Genomic DNA, 21,164 nt, shown 5'->3' on the forward strand with positions numbered 1-21,164 from the left:
AGTCTATAATGATAAATCACATTCACCACAGACAATAGTGATAAATCACGTTCACCACAGACAATAGTCATAAATCACGTTCACCACAGTCTATAATGATAAATCACGTTCACCAGAGTCTATAATGATAAATCACGTTCACCACAGTCTGTCATTCATCTCCCGCCATTGTCCTTATTGTTAATGTTTTCTCCATTTTTAGAAGTTGAAGGATCAGCTATCACAGGATCTGTCGGACTGCATTATATACTGTAAGAGCGTTCCCTTCCAGAGCTTCAAGCACTCGCGGACCCATTACAAACCCTACGAGATGTCGTCCTTCACAGAGTATAAAGCCCGGAAGCTGGTCAGAGAACCAGGTGACTGAATATAATGGATGATGGGGGTTATATCTCCAATACTAAGAAATTATATGACCTAATACTAAACACATGAAGCCGCAACGCTTCAAAAAGGTCATGTGATCTGTCTCAGGGACATCTATTTACATCTTTTACTTTTGTGCTTCCTCTTCAAGGGAATGAATTTGTCCAACACAATGCCAGGCAGCTGACCAGAGTCTATCCCACAGGACTACGGACGGACTCCTCCAACTACAACCCCAAGGATATGTGGAACGTAGGATGTCAGATGGGTAAAGTGTCTCTTAGAACAACTATAATACCGCCCCTATATACAAGAACATAACTACTATAATACTGCCCCCTATAAACAAGAACATAACTACTATAATACTGCTCCTATATACAAGAATATAACTACTATAATACTGCTCCTATATACAGGAATATAACTACTATAATACTGCTCCTATATACAAGAATATAACTACTATAATACTGCCCCCTATATACAAGAACATAACTACTATAATACTGCTCCTATATACAAGAATATAACTACTATAATACTGCTCCTATATACAGGAATATAACTACTATAATACTGTTCCTATATACAAGAATATATCTACTATAATACTGCTCCTATATACAAGAATATAACTACTATAATACTGCTCCTATATACAAGAATATAACTACTATAATACTGCCCCTATATACAGGGACATAACTACTATAATACTGCTCCTATATACAAGAATATAACTACTATAATACTGCCCCTATATACAAGAACATAACTACTATAATACTGCCCCCTATATACAAGAACATAACTACTATAATACTGCTCCTATATACAAGAATATAACTACTATAATACTGCTCCTATATACAGGAATATAACTACTATAATACTGCCTCCTATATACAAGAATATAACTACTATAATACTGCTCCTATATACAAGCATATAACTACTATAATACTGCTCCTATATACAAGAATATAACTACTATAATACTGCTCCTATATACAAGAATATAACTACTATAATACTTCTCCTATATACAAGAATATAACTACTATAATACTGCTCCTATATACAAGAATATAACTACTATAATACTGCCCTATATACAAGAATATAACTACTATAATACTGCCCCTATATACAAGAATATACCTACTATAATACTGCCCCTATATACAAGAATATAACTACTATAATACTGCTCCCATATACAAGAATATAACTACTATAATACTGCTCCCATATACAAGAATATAACTACTATAATACTGCTCCCATATACAAGAATATAACTACTATAAAACTGCCTCCCATATACAAGAATATAACTACTATAATACTACCTCCTATATACAAGAATATAACTACTATAATACTGCTCCTATATACAAGAATATAACTACTATAATACTGCTCCTATATACAAGAATATAACTACTATAATACTGCCTCCTATATACAAGAATATAACTACTATAATACTGCCCTATATACAAGAATATAACTACTATAATACTGCCCGTATATACAAGAATATACCTACTATAATACTGCCCCTATATACAAGAATATAACTACTATAATACTGCTCCTATATACAAGAATATAACTACTATAATACTGCCTCCTATATACAAGAATATAACTACTATAATACTGCCCTATATACAAGAATATAACTACTATAATACTGCTCCTATATACAAGAATATAACTACTATAATACTGCCTCCTATATACAAGAATATAACTACTATAATACTGCCCTATATACAAGAATATAACTACTATAATACTGCTCCTATATACAAGAATATAACTACTATAATACTGCCTCCTATATACAAGAATATAACTACTATAATACTGCCCTATATACAAGAATATAACTACTATAATACTGCCCGTATATACAAGAATATACCTACTATAATACTGCCCCTATATACAAGAATATAACTACTATAATACTGCCCTATATACAAGAATATAACTACTATAATACTGCCCGTATATACAAGAATATACCTACTATAATACTGCCCCTATATACAAGAATATAACTACTATAATACTGCTCCTATATACAAGAATATATCTACTATAATACTGCTCCTATATACTAGAATATAACTACTATAATACTGCCCCTATATACAAGAATATATCTACTATAATACTGCCTCCTATATACAAGAATATAACTACTATAATACTGCTCCTATATACAAGAATATAACTACTATAATACTGCTCCTATATACAAGAATATAACTACTATAATACGGCTCCTATATACAAGAATATAACTACTATAATACTGCTCCTATATACAAGAATATTACTACTATAATACTGCTCCTATATACAAGAATATTACTACTATAATACTGCTCCTATATACAAGAATATATCTACTATAATACTGCTACTATATACAAGAATATAACTACTATATACTGCCTCCTATATACAAGAATATAACTACTATAATACTGCTCCTATATACAAGAATATAACTACTATAATACTGCTCCTATATACAAGAATATAACTACTATAATACTGCTCCTATATACAAGAATATAACTACTATAATACTGCTCCCTATATACAAGAATATAACTACTATAATACTGCCTCCTATATACAAGAATATAACTACTATAATACTGCTCCTATATACAAGAATATAACTACTATAATACTACCTCCTATATACAAGAATATAACTACTATAATACTGCCTCCTATATACAAGAATATAACTACTATAATACTGCTCCTATATACAAGAATATAACTACTATAATACTGCTCCTATATACAAGAATATATCTACTATAATACTGCTACTATATACAAGAATATAACTACTATATACTGCCTCCTATATACAAGAATATAACTACTATAATACTGCTCCTATATACAAGAATATAACTACTATAATACTGCTCCTATATACAAGAATATAACTACTATAATACTGCTCCTATATACAAGAATATAACTACTATAATACTGCTCCCTATATACAAGAATATAACTACTATAATACTGCCTCCTATATACAAGAATATAACTACTATAATACTGCTCCTATATACAAGAATATAACTACTATAATACTGCTCCTATATACAAGAATATAACTACTATAATACTGCTCCCTATATACAAGAATATAACTACTATAATACTGCCTCCTATATACAAGAATATAACTACTATAATACTGCTCCTATATACAAGAATATAACTACTATAATACTGCTCCCTATATACAAGAATATAACTACTATAATACTGCTCCTATATACAAGAATATAACTACTATAATACTGCTCCTATATACAAGAATATAACTACTATAATACTGCTCCTATATACAAGAATATAACTACTATAATACTGCTCCTATATACAAGAATATAACTACTATAATACTGCTCCCTATATACAAGAATATAACTACTATAATACTGCCTCCTATATACAAGAATATAACTACTATAATACTGCTCCTATATACAAGAATATAACTACTATAATACTGCTCCTATATACAAGAATATAACTACTATAATACTGCTCCCTATATACAAGAATATAACTACTATAATACTGCCTCCTATATACAAGAATATAACTACTATAATACTGCTCCTATATACAAGAATATAACTACTATAATACTGCTCCCTATATACAAGAATATAGGTGCACAGGAGATGGGGCAGAGTGGATCACATGTTGGTGCACAGGAGATGGGGCAGAGTGGATCACATGGAGGTGCACAGGAGATGGGGCAGAGTGGATCATATGATGGTGCACAGGAGGTGAGGGGATCACATAGAGGTGCACAGGAGGTGAGGGGATCACATGGAGGTGCACAGGAGGTGAGGGGATCACATGGAGGTGCACAGGAGGTGAGGGGATCACATGGAGGTGCACAGGAGGTGAGTGGATCACATGGAGGTGCACAGGAGCTGGGGCAGAGTGGATCACATGGAGGTGCACAGGAGGTGAGTGGATCACATGGAGGTGCACAGGAGGTGAGGGGATCACATGGAGGTGCACAGGAGGTGAGTGGATCACATGTTGGTGCACAGGAGCTGGGGCAGAGTGGATCACATGTTGGTGCACAGGAGCTGGGGCAGAGTGGATCACATGGAGGTGCACAGGAGGTGAGGGGATCACATGGAGGTGCACAGGAGGTGAGTGGATCACATGTTGGTGCACAGGAGCTGGGCAGAGTGGATCATATGCAGCAGGTGTGCAGCTCCACTCTCCAGCACAGAGACAGAGGAGGACATCACTGGAGAGACAGACACTACAGGAGAACCTTCAGAAACAAGAGGTGGTCTCCAGCATGACCCGCTCAGGCCGCACCAGATCCCAGGCCAGAGACCTTGATACAGCTGCTCATGGGTCTGATACAATCAGGGAGCCCAAAAGACTGCCCAAACCCCAACAACAGGGCAAAGAGACTGCCCGGGAGGAGATCCCTGCTCTGGTGAGGAGGATGGAGGAGCTCAAGCACCTGAAGGGTATGCTGCAGATGCAGATAGACTCTGTGTACATGCTGAAGACCGCTAATCCCCAGTATAAAGCTCTCCATGATAAGAGACTGTACACACTCAGCATAGAGCTCGCAGATATTGTGAAGGAGATGGACTGTATCCTGGTAAAGATGGGGCCACTGGCAGAGACTTATAAGAACCAGGAACGATTCTCCAACTACAGGCTGAACTTTGATGCAGACTCCAAACCTGATATAGAACCGGACATCACCCCGGAGGAGCCCCAGCAAGGGACAAGACCCCTCATACAGCCGGCACGGTTCTCTTTCCAGGATGGGGACATATGCAAGCATGGCGAGGAACAACAGCCACAGGAACCTGCAGCTGGGCCTGAGCAGGAGCAGAGACCATCAGAGGCACCACAAGTCCCAGAAGTCCCAGTACATCAGCAGGACATTGGACTTTTACCAGTGTATGAAGGTGATGGGGTGATGGAGCAGAGCACTAATGTTGGGGCACGGACTGAGGGTGCGGATTGTGATATTGGGGCACGGACTGGGGGTGCGGACTGTGATGTTCTTGAGGGGTCAGTGGCTGGAGGGGGTGCACAATCTGTGTGGGGTGTAATGTCTGATGATGATATAGAGGTGGATGGGGCAGGTGTTATTGTACAAAATAATGTGCAGGATTTCCCCCCTTTACCCACAAGCACAGCAGCTGTGGCAGGGCCCCCTAGAGTAGACCCCAACCCTGTAAGACAGGACGCAGGTACCCGCCAGGTTCCTCCCAGAAATGCCTGGAGCCGTGGTGCTCCATCCTTCACCTCCAGCGCCAATTACACTGGCCAGGCATTTAAAAGGAGGAACGTGGTGAGATTTCGGCACAGAGGTGCCAAGGAGGACCTTCCAGATAGGAGGTTTGTGGTGAGGGAGCTCCTGTGCCACCAGATGGGGTTTGTGCCAGCGGACATCTTGGCTGTAATAAACCTACCAGATAGACAGGGCTATGATGTCAGCTTTAAGCTCATGTCTAATCTGGATAGGTTCTGGTCCAACTTCCCCAGGTTCAGAGACACAGAGGGATGGAGTAAATTCAGCTTTATTCCCATATCCAAGCCAGATACCGTCATCATCAATATCATCTTCTGGAATGAAGCTGTCCCCCCCCCAGGACATTGTGGTGTGGCTCCGCAGACATCTCACCAAGAACAGAGATGATGACGGTATCTGGACTGGAGGGTGGAAGGTCCTGGTGAAGCTGCGCCAACATGGGAACATCACACATCATCTGCCCAACTCCTTCTTTATTGGGAGGGAAAAGGGCGTTTGTTTCTACCCTGGTCAGCCCAGAAAGTGCTTCAAATGTGGTAAACCTGGACATCTGGCAAACACCTGCACTGTAATAAAATGTAATCTATGTGGGGAAACTGGTCACCTAAGTGCTGACTGCAAAAACATCAGGTGTAATCTCTGTGGTGAGATCGGTCACCCTCACCGGGACTGTCCCAATGCCTGGCACAACATCTGCCGGGAGCTTCCTGATGAGGACCTTGTGGCGGGGGCAGAGGCTGTAGAGGAGGAGACTTTGATATCTGGGTCTATATTAACAAGACAGGAGGTCCAGCCAGACTTGGGTAACACCGCATTAACACCTCAGCAGTTAGAAAACACACAAGGTGACATGGAGGTTGTCCCACAGGACCAGCAGCAACCAGGGGTATCCTCTTCTGTATCCCCATCTGCATCTGAGGAAAGTAAGACCCAGAAAATTAAAAGAAGGAAAAAAGACACCTCATCCCGCAGGCCAGAGAGAGAGTATACCACCAGTAAGAAAAAGGTCAACAATGGGGCAGGAGTAATGGTTGTGTCCAACAGATACGAGGTTCTGTCAGAGTCTGACGGTGATTTAGACACGGAGTTAAAAAGAATAGAGGACGAATGTGATGACACAAGGGACCAACCCCCCAATAAAAAGAAAACCCCAGACTGTAAAAGCTAATGCAGAGTCAGACATGGAGACAGGAGGTGGACAGCGGGACTCAGATTCTGACTTGTGATGATGGGCGTCAGGTCTCTGCTCTTCTTGTACTATCTTATCATGGCTGGGTTTACTTTAAAACTTGCTTCAAGTAATGTGAACAGTGTTAAAGTGAGGAGGACGCGGCACATAGTTTATGACCATCTAAGATATCTGGACAGAGATGTCATCTTCTTACAGGAGACGCGCCTGACTACACTGGGGCACCTACGTGAGGCTGAGAGGGAATGGACGTCTGGTCCTTCTTTCTGGTCGCTGGCTGTGGAGCCTTATGCCGGAGTGGCCATACTGTTCACCACCAGGGATGTGACAATACATAGGATGACAGAGGTCATCATGGGAAGGTGTCTGATCCTTGAGGTCACTATACGTGGTAGAAGGCTCCGGCTCATAAATATCTATGGCCCGCAGACAGTGACAGAAAGGGTCCAGTTGTTTAATGATGTCAAGCCATATCTGTTTACAGCTGTTCCTGTTATAATGGCCGGGGATTTCAATGTCACTAGGACTTCAGGTGACAGGTCCTCAGGTAGAGCGGTGGCCAGGGACTCAAAGGTCCTTAATAACATGATCTTGCAGTCCGGGTTAAGTGATGTCTTTACACGGGGGCGGTAGAAAGCCAAAATTTACATACACATGTTCTGACAGGAGCAGTAGGATTGACATGGCGTTTGTGAGTCCTGCAGAAATGGTTAGTGAGATGTGTGAGAAAGTTGTCCCATATTCAGATCATATGGCCTTGGTTTTCTGTTTAGGAGCCACTAAGCGCCCAGATATTGGTAGGGGGCTATGGAAGCTCAACTCTAGTATGTTGGAGGATGACTATGTTCAGACATGTGTTCATTCCTTCATGCAGAGTCAGCTAGAGAGGGTGGACTTCTATGATGATATGGCCGCCTGGTGGAGGATGTCAAGGATGAGATCAGAACCCTCTTAAAGGGACTGTCCTTAAAAGGGGAGGAGTAAGTATGGCCAGTATCTCAAGCTGCGCAAAGAATTGGAGTCACTATATTCGGCGGGTGGGGACCAACAAAGGATAGACCGGCTGAAATCTGAGATAAGGCAGTATCAGTACAGCAGGTATACCTCCCTGGTTCTTGAACGGGATTATGGGTCCTTAGGGTCTCCTGATCCCTTTGAGAATTGCCGGGAGCGGGTGGCAAATAAATCTGTCACCGGTCTCGCTGACTCCCAGGGTGTTTTGCAGGAATCTCGGGAGGGTATCCTGGGGGTGGTGAGATCGTACTATGCTGACTTGTTTCAGAGGAAGGTTTTGGATAGAGACAAGATGACCCAATTCTTGGAGACAACTCCGCTCCCTGATACTAATGATTTGGACTTTTCTCCTTTGACAGCAGAATTGACGGTGGCGGAGGTCAAAGAGGCCATTGATAAGTTACATCTGAAGAAGGCACCAGGTCCAGATGGGATAACAGCAGAATTCTATAAGACATTCAGAGACCTCTTGGCCCTAATCCTCGTGGATGTTTACACAAATTGTCTAGAAAGTCACCTGATGCCTCCATCCATGAGAGTGTCCTCGCTGATTCTGCTGTCTAAAGGTAAAGAGCCGAGTGACATCAAGAACTGGAGGCCAATTGCCCTCTTGAATGTCGACAGGAAGATTCTGGCAAAAATCCTGTTTTCTAGGTTAGTTTGTCTGTCCCCGGCACTGTTGGCAGGCTGTCAGTATGGCACAGTAAAAGGGCGGAACATCTCTGGGGCAGTAATCTCCATAAGGGAGATGTTTGAGAGATGTAAAGCCCTGAGGTGTGGGAGATATGTTGTGAGTCTTGACCAGGCTAAAGCCTTTGACAGAGTAGATCATGAGTATCTATGGGCCACTTTGTCAGAGTACGGTATTCCGGGACAATTCATCGATTGGCTGAAGACTTTGTATTGTGAGGCCAAGAGCTTTCCTCTGATCAATGGTTGGCAAGGTGACACCTTCAGGGTTGAGGCGGGGGTGAGACAAGGTTGCCCACTGAGCCCGCTGCTGTATGTATTTGCCTTAGATCCGTTTCTGAGGTCACTGCAGGAGTGTGGTTTTCAGGGGGTGCCGGTCCCCCACTGCCTGCCCCTGAGTGTTGTTGCCTATGCGGATGATGTGACCGTAGTGATATCTGAGCCTCGTGAGGTGGAGATGTTGTCTGCAGCCATCAGAAGTTACTCGGAGGCCTCAGGGTCTCTGGTCAACCTTGAGAAGAGTCAAGCTCTCTGGGTATCAGATACTGATCCAGACTTTGATCTGCCCCAATTTGTGAGAGCCTCCTCCTATATTAAAATCTTAGGGGTCAAATTCGGGAGGGACGATAACGCCAAACTAAATTGGGAAGAGAAATTGGAAGCCGGAAATGCAAAGGTTCAGCGATGGAAGAACTGGAGGCTGACCTATAGAGAAAGGGTTAAAATGTTGTAGACTTACCTGGTCCCCGTCTTCTTATATGTCTCTGTTGTTTTTCCTTTGCCAGAATGTTTCTCCGCTCGGCTCTTTAGTCTGTTCTTCCAGATGTTTTGGGGGAACAGGTTGAACCTGATAAAAAGAGGGATCACCTACCTACAGAGGAGAGAGGGTGGGTTGGATATGCTGAATCCAAGGGTGTTCTTTGACTCCATGTTTCTAAAAGTAAATTTTGGTTGCCTGGACTGAAAAACAGCTCCCTGTGGGCGAATAGTATCAGGGACTGGATATTGCCTTTTGCAGAGTCTTGGGTGCGAGGCGGCAGTCTCAAGAGGGGGAGATGGACGCGTGACTACGTCCCCCCGTACCTGGAATACGGGCTCAGATGTCTGAAGAGATGGCGCATTGAGAAGTCCTATATAGAGAGTAAGCCAAGGAAGGATCTATACGTAAGGGTTTGTAGGGCTTTCTTCTGCTCTCCACTTGCCTTGAGGGACTGTGTGACCAGCACTTTACAGGAAAGTCTAAAGTTCCTCAATGGGAAACGACTCCCCGCAAAATTCTTTGACATAGCTTGGCTGTCGCTCCATGGGAGGCTCTTTGTCAGGGGTAATCTGAAATATCTAAGTGTCTCAGATAGGAACTGTCCTCTGGGTTGTCAGCAGGAGGAGACTATGGAGCATTTCATATCTGACTGCAGGGCGGGAGGAGGATATGGGAAGAAGTGTCCGGTAAGCTGAACATCCCATTACTGCAGAACCTGACGTATCCTGACATCATATATGCTGTACCATCCAGTAACAGGACTGTAGACATGGGGACTATGTACATTATAATTACTATCACTAAATATTACCATTGGCACATGAGAACTAGAGTGTCCATACACAACGAGCCATTCCACCACATCACAGCAGTAAGACAGATCATGTCCGAGCTCCAGTGGGTAAAGTCATTAGAGATACGGAGGAACCAAAATAATGGGAAATTATGGAGGAATGTCTCTTTGGTTTAACACGGATGATTTATAAATTTTTTTTGTGTTTTTCCAGCAAATGTGGACTTTCTAAGTTTAATATTACTCTGTGCATACTCTAGTTGAGTAGTCATTGTGTGTACAATGCTTGTTATTTTTGTTTTGCATTGTAAGAATTTATGTTACTTGTAATTTTGTTTGTTTTCACAATAAAAATTGCCTCCTATATACAAGAATATATCTACTATAATACTGCTCCTATATACAAGAATATATCTACTATAATACTGCTCCTATATACAAGAATATAACTGCTATAATACTGCTCCTATATACAAGAATATAACTACTATAATACTGCTCCTATATACAAGAATATAACTACTATAATACTGCTCCTATATACAAGAATATAACTACTATAATACTCCCTCCTATATACAAGAATATAACTACTATAATACTCCCTCCTATATACATGAATATAACTACTATAATACTGCCCCCTATATACAAGAATATAACTACTATAATACTGCTCCTATATACAAGAATATAACTACTATAATACTGCCCCTATATACAAGAATATAACTACTATAATACTGCTCCTATATACAAGAATATAACTACTATAATACTGCTCCTATATACAGGAATATAACTACTATGATACTCCCCCTATATACAAGAATATAACTACTATAATACTGCTCCTATATACAATAATATAACTACTATAATACTGCTCCTATATACAAGAATATAACTACTATAATACTGCTCCTATATACAAGAATATAACTACTATAATACTGCTCCTATATACAAGAATATAACTACTATAATACTGTCTCCTATATACAAGAATATAACTACTATAATACTGTCTCCTATATACAAGAATATAACTACTATAATACTGCTCCTATATACAAGAATATAACTACTATAATACTGCTCCTATATACAAGAATATAACTACTATAATACTGCCTCCTATATACAAGAATATAACTACTATAATACTGCCCTATATACAAGAATATAACTACTATAATACTGCCCGTATATACAAGAATATACCTACTATAATACTGCCCCTATATACAAGAATATAACTACTATAATACTGCTCCTATATACAAGAATATAACTACTATAATACTGCCTCCTATATACAAGAATATAACTACTATAATACTGCCCTATATACAAGAATATAACTACTATAATACTGCTCCTATATACAAGAATATAACTACTATAATACTGCCTCCTATATACAAGAATATAACTACTATAATACTGCCCTATATACAAGAATATAACTACTATAATACTGCTCCTATATACAAGAATATAACTACTATAATACTGCCTCCTATATACAAGAATATAACTACTATAATACTGCCCTATATACAAGAATATAACTACTATAATACTGCCCGTATATACAAGAATATACCTACTATAATACTGCCCCTATATACAAGAATATAACTACTATAATACTGCCCTATATACAAGAATATAACTACTATAATACTGCCCGTATATACAAGAATATACCTACTATAATACTGCCCCTATATACAAGAATATAACTACTATAATACTGCTCCTATATACAAGAATATATCTACTATAATAATGCTCTTATATACTAGAATATAACTACTATAATACTGCCCCTATATACAAGAATATATCTACTATAATACTGCCTCCTATATACAAGAATATAACTACTATAATACTGCTCCTATATACAAGAATATAACTACTGTAATACTGCTCCTATATACAAGAATATAACTACTATAATACTGCTCCTATATACAAGAATATAACTACTATAATACTGCTCCTATATACAAGAATATTACTACTATAATACTGCTCCTATATACAAGAATATTACTACTATAATACTGCTCCTATATACAAGAATATATCTACTATAATACTGCTACTATATACAAGAATATAACTACTATATACTGCCTCCTATATACAAGAATATAACTACTATAATACTGCTCCTATATACAAGAATATAACTACTATAATACTGCTCCTATATACAAGAATATAACTACTATAATACTGCTCCTATATACAAGAATATAACTACTATAATACTGCTCCCTATATACAAGAATATAACTACTATAATACTGCCTCCTATATACAAGAATATAACTACTATAATACTGCTCCTATATACAAGAATATAACTACTATAATACTACCTCCTATATACAAGAATATAACTACTATAATACTGCCTCCTATATACAAGAATATAACTACTATAATACTGCTCCTATATACAAGAATATAACTACTATAATACTGCTCCTATATACAAGAATATATCTACTATAATACTGCTACTATATACAAGAATATAACTACTATATACTGCCTCCTATATACAAGAATATAACTACTATAATACTGCTCCTATATACAAGAATATAACTACTATAATACTGCTCCTATATACAAGAATATAACTACTATAATACTGCTCCTATATACAAGAATATAACTACTATAATACTGCTCCCTATATACAAGAATATAACTACTATAATACTGCCTCCTATATACAAGAATATAACTACTATAATACTGCTCCTATATACAAGAATATAACTACTATAATACTGCTCCTATATACAAGAATATAACTACTATAATACTGCTCCCTATATACAAGAATATAACTACTATAATACTGCCTCCTATATACAAGAATATAACTACTATAATACTGCTCCTATATACAAGAATATAACTACTATAATACTGCTCCCTATATACAAGAATATAACTACTATAATACTGCTCCTATATACAAGAATATAACTACTATAATACTGCTCCTATATACAAGAATATAACTACTATAATACTGCTCCTATATACAAGAATATAACTACTATAATACTGCTCCTATATACAAGAATATAACTACTATAATACTGCTCCCTATATACAAGAATATAACTACTATAATACTGCCTCCTATATACAAGAATATAGCTACTATAATACTGCTCCTATATACAAGAATATAACTACTATAATACTGCTCCTATATACAAGAATATAACTACTATAATACTGCTCCCTATATACAAGAATATAACTACTATAATACTGCCTCCTATATACAAGAATATAACTACTATAATACTGCTCCTATATACAAGAATATAACTACTATAATACTGCTCCCTATATACAAGAATATAGGTGCACAGGAGATGGGGCAGAGTGGATCACATGTTGGTGCACAGGAGATGGGGCAGAGTGGATCACATGGAGGTGCACAGGAGATGGGGCAGAGTGGATCATATGATGGTGCACAGGAGGTGAGGGGATCACATAGAGGTGCACAGGAGGTGAGGGGATCACATGGAGGTGCACAGGAGGTGAGGGGATCACATGGAGGTGCACAGGAGGTGAGGGGATCACATGGAGGTGCACAGGAGGTGAGTGGATCACATGGAGGTGCACAGGAGCTGGGGCAGAGTGGATCACATGGAGGTGCACAGGAGGTGAGTGGATCACATGGAGGTGCACAGGAGGTGAGGGGATCACATGGAGGTGCACAGGAGGTGAGTGGATCACATGTTGGTGCACAGGAGCTGGGGCAGAGTGGATCACATGTTGGTGCACAGGAGCTGGGGCAGAGTGGATCACATGGAGGTGCACAGGAGGTGAGGGGATCACATGGAGGTGCACAGGAGGTGAGTGGATCACATGTTGGTGCACAGGAGCTGGGGCAGAGTGGATCACATGTTGGTGCACAGGAGCTGGGGCAGAGTGGATCACATGGAGGTGCACAGGAGGTGAGTGGATCACATGTTGGTGCACAGGAGCTGGGGCAGAGTGGATCACATGTTGGTGCACAGGAGCTGGGGCAGAGTGGATCATATGCAGCAGGTGTGCAGCTCCACTCTCCAGCACAGAGACAGAGGAGGACATCACTGGAGAGACAGACACTACAGGAGAACCTTCAGAAACAAGAGGTGGTCTCCAGCATGACCCGCTCAGGCCGCACCAGATCCCAGGCCAGAGACCTTGATACAGCTGCTCATGGGTCTGATACAATCAGGGAGCCCAAAAGACTGCCCAAACCCCAACAACAGGGCAAAGAGACTGCCCGGGAGGAGATCCCTGCTCTGGTGAGGAGGATGGAGGAGCTCAAGCACCTGAAGGGTATGCTGCAGATGCAGATAGACTCTGTGTACATGCTGAAGACCGCTAATCCCCAGTATAAAGCTCTCCATGATAAGAGACTGTACACACTCAGCATAGAGCTCGTTGACATTGTGAAGGAGATGGACTGTATCCTGGTAAAGATGGGGCCACTGGCAGAGACTTATAGGAACCAGGAACGATTCTCCAACTACAGGCTGAACTTTGATGCAGACTCCAAACCTGATATAGAACCGGACATCACCCCGGAGGAGCCCCAGCAAGGGACAAGACCCCTCATACAGCCGGCACGGTTCTCTTTCCAGGATGGGGACATATGCAAGCATGGCGAGGAACAACAGCCACAGGAACCTGCAGCTGGGCCTGAGCAGGGGCAGAGACCAACAGAGGCACCACAAGTCCCAGAAGTCCCAGTACATCAGCAGGACATTGGACTTTTACCAGTGTATGAAGGTGATGGGGTGATGGAGCAGAGCACTAATGTTGGGGCACGGACTGAGGGTGCGGATTGTGATATTGGGGCACGGACTGGGGGTGCGGACTGTGATGTTCTTGAGGGGTCAGTGGCTGGAGGGGGTGCACAATCTGTGTGGGGTGTAATGTCTGATGATGATATAGAGGTGGATGGGGCAGGTGTTATTGTACAAAATAATGTGCAGGATTTCCCCCCTTTACCCACAAGCACAGCAGCTGTGGCAGGGCCCCCTAGAGTAGACCCCAACCCTGTAAGACAGGACGCAGGTACCCGCCAGGTTCCTCCCAGAAATGCCTGGAGCCGTGGTGCTCCATCCTTCACCTCCAGCGCCAATTACACTGGCCACGCATTTAAAAGGAGGAACGTGGTGAGATTTCGGCACAGAGGTGCCAAGGAGGACCTTCCAGATAGGAGGTTTGTGGTGAGGGAGCTCCTGTGCCACCAGATGGGGTTTGTGCCAGCGGACATCTTGGCTGTAATAAACCTACCAGATAGACAGGGCTATGATGTCAGCTTTAAGCTCATGTCTAATCTGGATAGGTTCTGGTCCAACTTCCCCAGGTTCAGAGACACAGAGGGATGGAGTAAATTCAGCTTTATTCCCATATCCAAGCCAGATACCGTCATCATAAACATCATCTTCTGGAATGAAGCTGTCCCCCCCCCAGGACATTGTGGTGTGGCTCCGCAGACATCTCACCAAGAACAGAGATGATGACGGTATCTGGACTGGAGGGTGGAAGGTCCTGGTGAAGCTGCGCCAACATGGGAACATCACACATCATCTGCCCAACTCCTTCTTTATTGGGAGGGAAAAGGGCGTTTGTTTCTACCCTGGTCAGCCCAGAAAGTGCTTCAAATGTGGTAAACCTGGACATCTGGCAAACACCTGCACTGTAATAAAATGTAATCTATGTGGGGAAACTGGTCACCTAAGTGCTGACTGCAAAAACATCAGGTGTAATCTCTGTGGTGAGATCGGTCACCCTCACCGGGACTGTCCCAATGCCTGGCACAACATCTGCCGGGAGCTTCCTGATGAGGACCTTGTGGCGGGGGCAGAGGCTGTAGAGGAGGAGACTTTGATATCTGGGTCTATATTAACAAGACAGGAGGTCCAGCCAGACTTGGGTAACACCGCATTAACACCTCAGCAGTTAGAAAACACACAAGGTGACATGGAGGTTGTCCCACAGGACCAGCAGCAACCAGGGGTATCCTCTTCTGTATCCCCATCTGCATCTGAGGAAAGTAAGACCCAGAAAATTAAAAGAAGGAAAAAAGACACCTCATCCCGCAGGCCAGAGAGAGAGTATACCACCAGTAAGAAAAAGGTCAACAATGGGGCAGGAGTAATGGTTGTGTCCAACAGATACGAGGTTCTGTCAGAGTCTGACGGTGATTTAGACACGGAGTTAAAAAGAATAGAGGACGAATGTGATGACACAAGGGACCAACCCCCCAATAAAAAGAAAACCCCAGACTGTAAAAGCTAATGCAGAGTCAGACATGGAGACAGGAGGTGGACAGCGGGACTCAGATTCTGACTTGTGATGATGGGCGTCAGGTCTCTGCTCTTCTTGTACTATCTTATCATGGCTGGGTTTACTTTAAAACTTGCTTCAAGTAATGTGAACAGTGTTAAAGTGAGGAGGACGCGGCACATAGTTTATGACCATCTAAGATATCTGGACAGAGATGTCATCTTCTTACAGGAGACGCGCCTGACTACACTGGGGCACCTACGTGAGGCTGAGAGGGAATGGACGTCTGGTCCTTCTTTCTGGTCGCTGGCTGTGGAGCCTTATGCCGGAGTGGCCATACTGTTCACCACCAGGGATGTGACAATACATAGGATGACAGAGGTCATCATGGGAAGGTGTCTGATCCTTGAGGTCACTATACGTGGTAGAAGGCTCCGGCTCATAAATATCTATGGCCCGCAGACAGTGACAGAAAGGGTCCAGTTGTTTAATGATGTCAAGCCATATCTGTTTACAGCTGTTCCTGTTATAATGGCCGGGGATTTCAATGTCACTAGGACTTCAGGTGACAGGTCCTCAGGTAGAGCGGTGGCCAGGGACTCAAAGGTCCTTAATAACATGATCTTGCAGTCCGGGTTAAGTGATGTCTTTACACGGGGCGGTAGAAAGCCAAAATTTACATACACATGTTCTGACAGGAGCAGTAGGATTGACATGGCGTTTGTGAGTCCTGCAGAAATGGTTAGTGAGATGTGTGAGAAAGTTGTCCCATATTCAGATCATATGGCCTTGGTTTTCTGTTTAGGAGCCACTAAGCGCCCAGATATTGGTAGGGGGCTATGGAAGCTCAACTCTAGTATGTTGGAGGATGACTATGTTCAGACATGTGTTCATTCCTTCATGCAGAGTCAGCTAGAGAGGGTGGACTTCTATGATGATATGGCCGCCTGGTGGGAGGATGTCAAGGATGAGATCAGAACCCTCTTAAAGGGACTGTCCTTAAAAGGGGAGGAGTAAGTATGGCCAGTATCTCAAGCTGCGCAAAGAATTGGAGTCACTATATTCGGCGGGTGGGGACCAACAAAGGATAGACCGGCTGAAATCTGAGATAAGACAGTATCAGTACAGCAGGTATACCTCCCTGGTTCTTGAACGGGATTATGGGTCCTTAGGGTCTCCTGATCCCTTTGAGAATTGCCGGGAGCGGGTGGCAAATAAATCTGTCACCGGTCTCGCTGACTCCCAGGGTGTTTTGCAGGAATCTCGGGAGGGTATCCTGGGGGTGGTGAGATCGTACTATGCTGACTTGTTTCAGAGGAAGGTTTTGGATAGAGACAAGATGACCCAATTCTTGGAGACAACTCCGCTCCCTGATACTAATGATTTGGACTTTTCTCCTTTGACAGCAGAATTGACGGTGGCGGAGGTCAAAGAGGCCATTGATAAGTTACATCTGAAGAAGGCACCAGGTCCAGATGGGATAACAGCAGAATTCTATAAGACATTCAGAGACCTCTTGGCCCTAATCCTCGTGGATGTTTACACAAATTGTCTAGAAAGTCACCTGATGCCTCCATCCATGAGAGTGTCCTCGCTGATTCTGCTGTCTAAAGGTAAAGAGCCGAGTGACATCAAGAACTGGAGGCCAATTGCCCTCTTGAATGTCGACAGGAAGATTCTGGCAAAAATCCTGTTTTCTAGGTTAGTTTGTCTGTCCCCGGCACTGTTGGCAGGCTGTCAGTATGGCACAGTAAAAGGGCGGAACATCTCTGGGGCAGTAATCTCCATAAGGGAGATGTTTGAGAGATGTAAAGCCCTGAGGTGTGGGAGATATGTTGTGAGTCTTGACCAGGCTAAAGCCTTTGACAGAGTAGATCATGAGTATCTATGGGCCACTTTGTCAGAGTACGGTATTCCGGGACAATTCATCGATTGGCTGAAGACTTTGTATTGTGAGGCCAAGAGCTTTCCTCTGATCAATGGTTGGCAAGGTGACACGTTCAGGGTTGAGGCGGGGGTGAGACAAGGTTGCCCACTGAGCCCGCTGCTGTATGTATTTGCCTTAGATCCGTTTCTGAGGTCACTGCAGGAGTGTGGTTTTCAGGGGGTGCCGGTCCCCCACTGCCTGCCCCTGAGTGTTGTTGCCTATGCGGATGATGTGACCGTAGTGATATCTGAGCCTCGTGAGGTGGAGATGTTGTCTGCAGCCATCAGAAGTTACTCGGAGGCCTCAGGGTCTCTGGTCAACCTTGAGAAGAGTCAAGCTCTCTGGATATCTGATTCTGATCCAGACTTTGATCTGCCCCAATTTGTGAGAGCCTCCTCCTATATTAAAATCTTAGGGGTCAAATTCGGGAGGGACGATAACGCCAAACTAAATTGGGAAGAGAAATTGGAAGCCGGAAATGCAAAGGTTCAGCGATGGAAGAACTGGAGGCTGACCTATAGAGAAAGGGTTAAAATGTTGTAGACTTACCTGGTCCCCGTCTTCTTATATGTCTCTGTTGTTTTTCCTTAGCCAGAATGTTTCTCCGCTCGGCTCTTTAGTCTGTTCTTCCAGATGTTTTGGGGGAACAGGTTGAACCTGATAAAAAGAGGGATCACCTACCTACAGAGGAGAGAGGGTGGGTTGGATATGCTGAATCCAAGGGTGTTCTTTGACTCCATGTTTCTAAAAGTAAATTTTGGTTGCCTGGACTGAAAAACAGCTCCCTGTGGGCGAATAGTATCAGGGACTGGATATTGCCTTTTGCAGAGTCTTGGGTGCGAGGCGGCAGTCTCAAGAGGGGGAGATGGACGCGTGACTACGTCCCCCCGTACCTGGAATACGGGCTCAGATGTCTGAAGAGATGGCGCATTGAGAAGTCCTATATAGAGAGTAAGCCAAGGAAGGATCTATACGTAAGGGTTTGTAGGGCTTTCTTCTGCTCTCCACTTGCCTTGAGGGACTGTGTGACCAGCACTTTACAGGAAAGTCTAAAGTTCCTCAATGGGAAACGACTCCCCGCAAAATTCTTTGACATAGCTTGGCTGTCGCTCCATGGGAGGCTCTTTGTCAGGGGTAATCTGAAATATCTAAGTGTCTCAGATAGGAACTGTCCTCTGGGTTGTCAGCAGGAGGAGACTATGGAGCATTTCATATCTGACTGCAGGGCGGGAGGAGGATATGGGAAGAAGTGTCCGGTAAGCTGAACATCCCATTACTGCAGAACCTGACGTATCCTGACATCATATATGCTGTACCATCCAGTAACAGGACTGTAGACATGGGGACTATGTACATTATAATTACTATCACTAAATATTACCATTGGCACATGAGAACTAGAGTGTCCATACACAACGAGCCATTCCACCACATCACAGCAGTAAGACAGATCATGTCCGAGCTCCAGTGGGTAAAGTCATTAGAGATACGGAGGAACCAAAATAATGGGAAATTATGGAGGAATGTCTCTTTGGTTTAACACGGATGATTTATAAAATTTTTTTGTGTTTTTCCAGCAAATGTGGACTTTCTAAGTTTAATATTACTCTGTGCATACTCTAGTTGAGTAGTCATTGTGTGTACAATGCTTGTTATTTTTGTTTTGCATTGTAAGAATTTATGTTACTTGTAATTTTGTTTGTTTTCACAATAAAAATTGCCTCCTATATACAAGAATATAACTACTATAATACTCCCTCCTATATACAAGAATATAACTACTATAATACTCCCTCCTATATACATGAATATAACTACTATAATACTGCCCCCTATATACAAGAATATAACTACTATAATACTGCTCCTATATACAAGAATATAACTACTATAATACTGCCCCTATATACAAGAATATAACTACTATAATACTGCTCCTATATACAAGAATATAACTACTATAATACTGCTCCTATATACAAGAATATAACTACTATAATACTGCTCCTATATACAAGAATATAACTACTATAATACTGCTCCTATATACAAGAATATAACTACTATAATACTGCTCCTATATACAAGAATATAACTACTATAATACTGCTCCTATATACAAGAATATAACTACTATAATACTGCTCCTATATACAAGAATATAACTACTATAATACTGTCTCCTATATACAAGAATATAACTACTATAATACTGTCTCCTATATACAAGAATATAACTACTATAATACTGCCTCCTATATACAAGAATATAACTACTATAATACTGTCTCCTATATACAAGAATATAACTACTATAATACTGTCTCCTATATACAAGAATATAACTACTATAATACTGCCTCCTATATACAAGAATATAACTACTATAATACTGTCTCCTATATACAAGAATATAACTACTATAATACTGTCTCCTATATACAAGAATATAACTACTATAATACAATGGCAAGTAGAAATGAAGGTAGACGGACGACTCACCCAGGTAGCAAAAATATCTTCTTTATTCAAAGCTTGCAGCTTAAGATAACAGCAGGTTCAGGGGGGTCTGTCAGCAGGAACGCAGGGCTGTGGAGTGCAACGACCGTATCGCTTCAGACTGAAGCTTCTTCCGGCCTCCAGGTTGGAGGCCGGAAGAAGCTTCAGTCCGAAGCGATACGGTCGTTGCACTCCACAGCCCTGCGTTCCTGCTGACAGACC

The 21,164-nt window shown here is 41.7% G+C and overlaps 1 protein-coding gene across 1 annotated transcript in view; it reads left to right on the forward strand.

Annotated features, from left to right (window-relative positions):
• Window positions 1-202: 202 nt before the first annotated feature.
• The window catches only part of LOC130317322 (1-phosphatidylinositol 4,5-bisphosphate phosphodiesterase delta-4-like), a gene marked incomplete at both ends in the record, with an annotated part of 22,784 nt that continues 1,822 nt past the window's right edge, over window positions 203-21,164 (forward strand). Inside the window, 2 exons of the mRNA XM_056552830.1 lie at window positions 203-359; window positions 518-634. Of these exons, the coding sequence (XP_056408805.1) occupies window positions 203-359; window positions 518-634 (274 nt within the window). The remainder of the gene's footprint in view (window positions 360-517; window positions 635-21,164) is intronic.

This window comes from Hyla sarda, unplaced genomic scaffold (genome assembly GCF_029499605.1).
Source record: "Hyla sarda isolate aHylSar1 unplaced genomic scaffold, aHylSar1.hap1 scaffold_1986, whole genome shotgun sequence".
In the NCBI taxonomy this organism is placed as follows: domain Eukaryota; kingdom Metazoa; phylum Chordata; class Amphibia; order Anura; family Hylidae; genus Hyla; species Hyla sarda.